The sequence below is a fragment of the Nannobrachium achirus genome (assembly GCF_963921795.1).
Source record: "Nannobrachium achirus genome assembly, chromosome: 22".
NCBI lineage: Eukaryota > Metazoa > Chordata > Actinopteri > Myctophiformes > Myctophidae > Nannobrachium > Nannobrachium achirus.
Genome location: NC_137829.1, coordinates 54667311 through 54677310, shown reverse-complemented (window position 1 = coordinate 54677310; position 10000 = coordinate 54667311). Strand labels below are relative to the sequence as shown.

Genomic DNA, 10000 nt, shown 5'->3' with positions numbered 1-10000 from the left:
CTTCATCATACAAGACCGTCGCTCAAAACTAGTGAAAACAGACGATCTACAAACACATAACGCCTCACAATGCGAGGCGTTGTGTGTTTGTAGATCTGCTGTTTTCACTAGTTTAGTACATTTTATTGATTATAAATACAAAACGAACGGTTCTGGACATACAAGGTTTCCACCCGACAACAACGATATGCTATAAAAATAAGGTGCTGGGAGTGAAAGTTATAATGTAGACATATTGAGACATATTGAGACATATTGAGCCTGCGGTTGTTCTTTTATATATGAAAGGCAGGATGTGTTGAACAACTCACTTTTTAACTGAAGCTATTCCTCACTAAAACATAAGTAAAATGCCTGTAATATTTTTTTTTTCCCGAGATCATTAGAATGTCTAGAACATGTACATGTTGTTATTATTGTGAAAAATATCCCCAAAATGCAAATTAGAGCATGATTTATGATTTATGGCTATAAAATCTTACAAAAACATTATTATTTTTTAAACATGACATTTTCCTGTGATTAGGACTCCTACAACACTGTTACCTGAGGCAGGATGAAAGACCTGGGGAAGGGTTAGTACTACCAGGACCCCTAGGGGGGTGTGAGGACCCCCTAGGGGTCCTGGACCCCCTGTAGGACCCCCTAGGGGTCCCCTGCTGTTACCTGAGGCAGGATGAAAGACCTGGGGAAGAAGCAGAACTCCTTGCGTCCGAAGCGGCTCTGCATCCTGTGGAGGTTCCTCCACAGCCTGTCCTTACGACCGATCTGGAAGCTGCCTGGGAAATGGTTCAACTGATAGATAGATAGATACACACACATACATACATAAATATATCATGTTATGATCTCTATACATCTATACTCTATACATGATCACTATACGTCCTCCACAGCCTGTCCTTACGACCGATCTGGAAGCTGCCTGGGGAGTGGTTCAACTGACACATACACATACATACACACACATACATACATACATACATACATAAATATATCATCATAACATGATCATATAATATTATAATAACATGATCACTATACATCCTCCACAGCCTGTCCTTACGACCGATCTGGAAGCTGCCTGGGAAGTGGTTCAACTGATAGATAGATAGATACACACACATAGGGTTAGGGTCTTTACGACCGATCTGGAAGGAGCCTGGGAAGTGGTTCAACTGATACACACACACACACACACACATACATACACACATACACACACACACACACACACACACACACACACACACACACACACTTCGTATCTTACTAGTAAACAGTACTTAAAATGTGAACGTATACTCAGTGGTACTTTATTTTGAAAGGATAGTGAGCGGTATTTTATTGTGAAAGGATACTTTACCTTCTGGTATTCTCTGAGTGGTTTGAAGCCTGGAGACTTCATGTGATGTCCCCAACATCCTAGCCAATCATAGCTCTCTGTGGAGATCACATGATATCATTAACATATCCCCAACATCCTAGCCAATCATAGCTCTCGGTGGAGATCACATGACATCATTAACATATCCCCAACATCCTAGCCAATCATAGCTCTCTGTGGAGATCACATGACATCATTAACATATCCCCAACATCCTAGCCAATCACAGCTCTCTGTGGAGATCACATGACCTCATTAACATATCCCCAACATCCTAGCCAATCACAGCTCTCTGTGAAGATCACATGACATCATTAACATATCCCCAGCATCCTAGCCAATCATAGCTCTCTGTGGAGATCACATGACATCATTAACATATCCCCAACATCCTAGCCAATCATAGCTCTCTGTGGAGATCACATGACATCATTAACATATCCCCAACATCCTAGCCAATCACAGCTCTCTGTGGAAATCACATGACCTCATTAACATATCCCCAACATCCTAGCCAATCACAGCTCTCTGTGAAGATCACATGACATCATTAACATATCCCCAGCATCCTAGCCAATCACAGCTCTCTGTGAAGATCACATGATCTCATTAACATATCCCCAAACATCCTAGCCAATCATAGTTCTCTGTGGAGATCACATGACATCATTAACATATCCCCAACATCCCAGCCAATCACAGCTCTCTATGGAAATCACATGACCTCATTAACATATCTGTTATGTCGTCCACAGGCGAGTTAACTGTTGCCATGGTTACCAGGTAAACAGACACTTGCTGCGGCCGCTGGTGAGCGAAACAACTACATACCCCATGATGCAACTGGGCTGTCAGCACCAGGAAGCCATGTGATAGGCTCCATAGGCTTCGTGCCAGGGTGTTTATGGTTTAGGTTTAGGTTTAGGTTAACCTACTCTTGGTAGCTCTGAAGTGACTTCGTGCCAACGTGTTTAGGTTTAGGTTTAGGTTAACCTACTCTTGGTGGCTCTGAAGTGACTTCGTGCCAGCGTGTTCAGGTTTAGGGTTAGGGTTAGGTTTAGGTTTAAACCTACTCTTGGTAGCTCTGAAGTGACTCCGTGCCAACGTGTTGCGCACCACGTTAGGAGTGACGCTGGTCATCTTCCACTTCAACATCTGGGCCTGTTCTGGAGGGAGGGGGGCCACTGGGGAGAGAGCACGCACGCACACACACACACACACACACACACACACAATATCAATGTTTCTTCTTATAATGGCTAGTTTGCAACTCACTTTGTATCAGCACGCTTGCTTAAAGCTTTTAATGTACAGGACAGCCAGTAAACGGAGGCGAAAATCAGGCGATGCGCTGATTACAGCGCTTCCCGACGCAAAATAAAACAGTGACACACGGGGGAATCAGTGGTGGATTACAATGCTGTGAATGTACCAGGAATACAACAGGACGCCTTGCCTAAATCACAGCGGCGGGGACTCGATCTCCGAGTCCTTCTGCAAGTTTTAGCGTGGTGAAAAGAGCTGATCTACAAGCTCACAACGCGTCGCGAATGCGACGTGTTGTATAGATCAACTAGTTTCAGAATGCAACATTTCGTACGGCGAAGTTAAAGTACGGCTTCACTGAGTTGTAGACAAGTCGCTTGCGAGGAACGTTTCTTTCTTTCTCTTTATCTTTCTCTCCTCCCCTCCCCCCTCTCTCTTTCTTTGTCATGGCTCGGTGGGTTTAAGCTCAAAGGATCCGGGGTTGAATTGGTTTAAAATCAACGCCAGATTAACGTTATTCTTATTATTGCATGCATTGTTGTTTCATATGGCCACACGCTGTGACTGTCCTTCCCTCCGTCTCAATCATGTTACAAAACATGTTGCGTCGCTACTCAAGCTTCCCCGTGAGAGAGAGAGAGAGATGACGGGTGAATTAGAGCGACTGGTAAAGTGAGCATCACTTTGTAGAGAGAGAGAGAGAGAGAGAGATGACGGGTGAATTAGAGCGACTGGTAAAGTGAGCATCACTTTGTAGAGAGAGAGAGAGAGAGAGAGAGAGGGAGAGAGAGAGGGAGAGAGAGAGAGAGAGAGAGAGAGAGAGAGAGGATAGCGCATTTTTGGGCAAAGAAATAAGAGATTAGTGGTGGGGAAAGTACTCAGATCTTTACTCAAGTAAAAGTATCAATACTAGGTCTATAATGCAGAAATATTTGATACTAGTAAAAGTCTGGTATTCAAAATTTACTTGAGTAAAAGTATAAAAGTATTTCCATCAAAATGTAATTAAAGTACAAATAGCACTAGTAGCCTATTAATACATCATAAAGTAGCCATCTTTCATTTCAAATTGTTTTCAAAAAGTATAAAATACTAATTTGAAAATAGCAGATCTACAAGCTAACAGTGTAGTAGAGTCTCAAGTAAGAACAAATACCTACCCAATTATACTTAAGTAGATTACTTAAGAACATTTACTTAATCACTTTATACCATTCATGAGTATTATTTGACCTACTGGCTTGAAGGCCTGTCTTGTGAAATGTGTTTCAAGTATTGACAGACAGTTGACAGCTAGTGGGGGAGTGGTTGGGGGAGTGGTTAGAGGTGGGGTTAACTACTCTGTCACTCCCATTTTCTGAGCCTGGAAAAGGTGCTAAAATGAGAATTCTTTGAAGGGCATTTTCTCTCCTTTGCTGTTTCTGGATCAACAAGTTTCAATTGATCATATCTTCTTCAAATACTGTCCAATTTCAATGAATGATACATCATATGAAAGCTTACATTCTGTACTTTCATAAAATGTAAAAAAATAGAAAAATGACCATGGCCCCGTTGTGTCTGAAAACGCCACGAGCGGTCACAATTAACAAAATAGGTTTGATTTGGGATTTTTGGTGTTTATCATTTTTTTTCCCATATTATCTAAGAGTGTATGTTTGAGAACCTTCTCATTGCAACAGATAACCATTTGGGGGGAGGGGAGGGGAGGGGAGGGGAGAATAGAGTAGTCCTGACCTTTCTCATCAGCGGTGCAGAAGTAGAGGGTGGGGGGGAAGAGAGGAGAGTAGAGTAGAGTAGAGTAGAGTAGAATATAGTAGAGTAGAATAGGGTTAGGGTTAGAATAGAGTAAAGTAGAATAGAATATAGTAGAGTAGAATAGGGTTAGGGTTAGAGTTTCAGTTTTCGCCACCTAGTGGCGGAAAAAATTACCTCTGGGAACTCAGATTGGGGTTAGAGTAGAGTAGAGTAGAGTAGAGTAGAGTAGAGTAGAGTAGAGTAGAGTAGAATATAGTAGAGTAGAATAGGGTTAGAATAGAGTAGTCCTGACCTTTCTCATCAGCGGTGCAGAAGTAGAGGGTGGGGGGGAAGAGAGGAGAGTAGAGGAGAGGAGAGTAGAGTAGAGTAGAGTAGAGTAGAATAGAATATAGTAGAGTAGAATAGGGTTAGGGTTAGAATAGAGTAGTCCTGACCTTTCTCATCAGCGGTGCAGAAGTAGAGGGTGGGGGGGAAGAGAGGAGAGGAGAGGAGAGGAGAGGAGAGGAGAGGAGAATAGAGTAGTCCTGACCTTTCTCATCAGCGGTGCAGAAGTAGAGGGTGGGGGGGGAAGAGAGGAGAGTAGAGGAGAGTAGAGTAGAATAGAATATAGTAGAGTAGAATAGGGTTAGGGTTAGAATAGAGTAGTCCTGACCTTTCTCATCAGCGGTGCAGAAGTAGAGGGTGGGGGGGAAGAGAGGGAACAAACTGGGAACCAGCGCCGACCTCTCTGACCTTTGATCTGACGACCCTGGAGACATGCTGACACACATACATGCACACGCACACACACACACACACACACACACACACACACACACACACACACACCCACACACACACACACACACACACACGCACACACGCACACACACACACACGCACACACACGCACACACACACGCACACACGCACACACACACACACACACAAACACACAGAGTTACTTTTCAGATAGATCTCGTTCAGACATTTTAGAAAGCGTTCCACCACAGGAGGGAGTGAGGGAAAAAAATACTCCATTTCCCATGATGCATCGCGAGATAATGTACTCCTATCCACGAGTTTCCAACGCCCCATAGTGCATTGTGCAGACGCTGTACCGAGCTTCTGGCGCCGCAGCCGAGTGTGATTTACAAGCTCACAACAGGCTGCATCTGCGACGCGACGTGAGCTTGTATGTCTGCTGTTAAACCGGAAGTGTGGTCCAAATAATCCCCAGTAAACTCCCGCGGAAAGAGGTGGATAGAGACACACGGGCAACTACAAATTCACGCCCCCTATTGTGACAGCGCCCCCACTTCGGGTAAGGATGAACGGTGAACTGCAGCTGCCAATGCAATCCCAATGAGAGGCATCGTGAAATATCATCATTTCAGTGGTTGACTACTGAGGCCATAGCCATTTTCTTTGTGTTCTAATAAAGTGTCCCATGAGTTTAATTTGGCCTTTTTAAAGTGGCATATCTGTCATCTTGATACACTACCTACAATATACTATAATATACTTAAAGTGCTAGAGTTGGAAAATCTAAGTTTATGTGGTCGCATGGTACACACGTCATGGACGCATCCCTTGAGGTTTTCAATACCCAGATACGCTCGTCTCTCATGTATAATTAGGCTGTTTATTTTTTGGAAAATGATCGCATCTCGCTTCTTCCAAACGGAGTCTTGCAGGTTATTTTTGGATTAATACTAACCTGGAGAATCCACTCTGTAGTTGAAAAGTCAGGATGTTCAAAGTCGGCGCTCGTAAACGCACAGCAGTAAAGACAGTGATGTCACTGAAAAGCGTCATGTTCTGTGTCTGCCGTCTCCCCTCTTCTCTGTTAACATTATGGGTAACCCATTCAAGTGGCAAATTAAACGTGACACACACCAGTAAGACTCCCTAATCGGGAGATAAGCGACCGCCAGGTCGCAGCGTGATTTTAGGGACAAAATGTGTAGGAGCAGTGTCCAAAAATGTGTTTGAAAAATTCTGCTTGACGGTGGCACTATATGGGACAGATCCATGTTGATCCAGCGTGATTTTGGGGAAAAAATTGTAGGAGCAGTGTCCAAAAATTTGTTTTGCAAGAATCGGCCTCATGGTGGCGCTAGAAGAGGGCCATGTGAGAATTGATGGGTGGAGGTTGTGGTTTGGCAGGCAAGGAGTTGTATTTAACAAACAAGAAGATATGTTGTCAGAGTCAGTCCATACATTTGAAAACATATTTGTATTTAAATCAATACCGTCTTCAGTTCATGTAGGATTATTTGAATATTAGGCTAACCACAGTTGAATTGCAATGACTTTCTATGGGCTGGCTTGCAGTGCACCATTGTCCCCTACCCGAAGTGGGGGCGCTATTACAATAGGGGGCGTGAATTTGTAGGCGCCCGTGTGTCTCTATTCTCTTGGCCCGTTGCTTTTCATATTGCACGTTTGGTGGGGTTTTAAACCGGGCCTTTAGAACAGGGGCTGAGACAAATTGGTACCACCCAAGGTGACTGTACGTTCTTTTTTTTTTTTTTTACATTTTCTTCTTCCTACTGTACATGTCTCTAGTTTACGTTTTGGTATGATAACCCTTCCTGAGAAGTAGCTTAATTGATGTTATCACCGGCTAGAGTCGGTGTCCCATTAACTTTACTATAGAGGGGGAAAAAAAGGTAAAACATTATCTGCTTTAAGTAGCATATGAGGGGTCAAACTAGTACCATATGAGGGGTCAAACTAGGGTTTTAATAATCTGCTTTAAGTAGCATATGAGGGGTCAAACTAGTACCATATTAGGGGTCAAACTAGTACCATATGAGGGGTCAAACTAGTACCATATGAGGTGTCAAACTAGGGTTTTAATAATCTGCTTTAAGTAGCATATGAGGGGTCAAACTAGTACCATATTAGGGGTCAAACTAGTACCATATGAGGGGTCAAACTAGTACCATATGAGGGGTCAAACTAGGGTTTTTTCATGATGCTGAATCCATTGCAAGCATCTGTTCTGCACGAAAAACATTCATCATGATTGACTTAATGTGCAACATTGTTTTCTCTCTCAACAGTAAACAAACCAACATATAGTTTAAGTGTAGAGAGGGTATCTGCACATCTATAAAGTGACAATTTAAGGACTTTTTAATACCTCTAAAATGACAAATTAAACATTGTCCAAATTGTCAAATATATAGAGGCAGAAATTGTGAAAATCACAATCACAACGCCTCGCGATGTGCTATTTTCACAATAGAAAGTATTATTATTATTTTATTTTTTTTCAACTTCGACTTTCGACTTTCTCTGATGGGAGTCGACTTGTGTAATGAAGTCGACTCTGTCGACTTGTCAACTTTTTCGTTAATGCTCTATAGTGTGTACCAGCGGCTACGTCATTGTAGTCCTTAGCGGCCATTTCTTGGGTCAAAACACAGGTGTTTCAATTGTTTGATTGCATAGAACTAATGCTATAGTCTAATCAGAACACCTGTGTAAGGCTGCTCTTAGAACTACATTTGGCACACCCTATTGGTCAGCTGTGACCGGACCGCCCGTCTACATAATGTCACATGGTGTGTGATCTGGGGCGTTCACCAAATATTAGAATATTCCAATATCAAAGTCACTATTCAACGTTGTTCACCGTCGAATATTCACTTATTTTTATTTTCTCTTTAAAAAATATGTAGTTTATAAAGCTTGGCTAGATAGGAAGTCATAAGAATGAATGTCAATGCCCCTGGTGGATGAATGTGTTAATGCTCTATACCAGGGGTTCTCAAACCTTTTTAGGCCGTGACCCCCAAAATAAACATATTTGAACTGGGGACCCCCACCCTGCCAAGCACTTGGAATTTTAGGTATTACATTTAATGTGAATCGGTTCCACAGATAAATATATGCGAGGCATTGTGAGCATGTAGATCTGCTATTTTCACAATGTTTGCCTCTTGCTTACAGTTTGGCCAGTCCTGTCGAATATTTCACTGCTGGAATACTTTGAGGTTGAATAATTCGAATAGTAAAAATCACACCCGTGTGAAGTGGAGCTGTGTGTGTGTGTGTGTGTGTGTGTGTGTGTGTGTGTGTGTGTGTGTGTGTGTGTGGATCATGTGTACCGATTTTTGTGACATTTGAAGAAAATATGTAGGAAAAGGAGCAAAAAGTGTGTTTTGGAGAAAATTCAAGATGGCGGAAAATCTATCATGGCGCAAATGGGCGTGGCCTATATGGGGAGATGCGTCATGACCCAAGGAATCCAGGGAAAAAATATTTTTAATTTTCCGACCTACGGTTCGAGAGTTACAGGCCAAAACGTAAAGTGGGGTGTTATGGCGCCACCATGCGGCCAAATGACACAATTATTTTTTATTTAATCCTTGAAATCATTATGAACCTCCTCTCCAAGTCTTGAAACTCTAGCCCCTATGGTTTGCGAGAGACAAATAATTGAATGTGAGTTTTTGCGATTCCCATTATAAGTCAATGGGGAAAATTAATTCACTAATAAATTAATATCAATTAAACTATTGAACCTTTCTCTTAGCAAGTTACTAGCCCACGATTCCCGAGTAAGCCGGTCGATTTGACATATGGCGCGAGTGTGTGGTGGCAAAACTGTGGGACTAGTAGCGTGCCGAAGTTTAGGAAGTTCAGGCTACATACACACAGACACACAGACAGACAGACCCACACGGCCACGTATAGGGAGCCTGTGCTTCACACAGCTCCAAAAATCACTATTGGTGAATGCCCCTAGTGGACGTCAGGTGAAATACAAGAGGAACAAACTTGGGCAGTTCATCTGCATTAGTTAGAGGGATATTCCACTTTCAACAGGGAAACAGCTTATGGGCTTTTCTCCACACACACACCCATTGTAACTTCAAACTCCATTTTAACCATAATAGATTTATTAAAAACACCCATTATTTTTTCTGGTCACTCATACTACCCTCCTAATGCGTGAGCAGGCCGTGTTTTATACCAGGGGTTTTCAAAGTGGGCGACGGGGCGCCCTGGGGCGACGGGGCACCCTGGGACGACGGGGCACCCTGGGGCGACGGGGCACCCTGGGGCGACGGGCACCCTGCACCCTTTTCCTCACAACATAATCACTAAAATATCGTCACTGCCGGACAGAAACCTCGTATCTCCAAGTTTCAAATGTGTACGTCTTTTGGTAAAGCAAAGCCCTGCTTCATCATACAAGATCGTCGCACAAAACTAGTGAAAACAGCCGATCTACAAGCACACAACGCCTCACATCTTGTAGATCTGCTGTTTTCAATAGTTTAGTACATTTTATAGATGAATACAAAACGAACGGTTTTGGACATACAAGGTTTCCACCAGACAACGATGATATGCTATAAATATAAGGTGCTGGGAGTGAAAATTATAATGTAGGGGTGCCTCGGATAAAAAAAAAATATTCATGGGGTGCCCTGAGACAAAAAAGTTTGGGAACCCCTGTTTTATCCATTACTTTTTTCATTTATTTTTAATAATTCTTTGGGAAAATGGGTTAGGGTTAGGGTTGAAAAGTGAAATACATTTTTTTTTAATTAAAAATAAACGAAAACAGTTATGGATAAAACACGGGCT

The 10000-nt window shown here is 42.6% G+C and overlaps 1 protein-coding gene across 1 annotated transcript in view; it reads right to left on the bottom strand.

Moving 5' to 3' along the window:
- The window catches only part of ttll4 (tubulin tyrosine ligase-like family, member 4), a 79304-nt gene that overhangs the window by 36524 nt on the left and 32780 nt on the right, over positions 1-10000 (bottom strand). The window contains exons 9-12 of the mRNA XM_080752480.1: positions 5064-5170; positions 2461-2571; positions 1367-1443; positions 667-795 (exon numbers count right to left, since the gene is read on the bottom strand). Coding sequence (XP_080608606.1) covers positions 667-795; positions 1367-1443; positions 2461-2571; positions 5064-5170 — 424 coding nt within the window. The remainder of the gene's footprint in view (positions 1-666; positions 796-1366; positions 1444-2460; positions 2572-5063; positions 5171-10000) is intronic.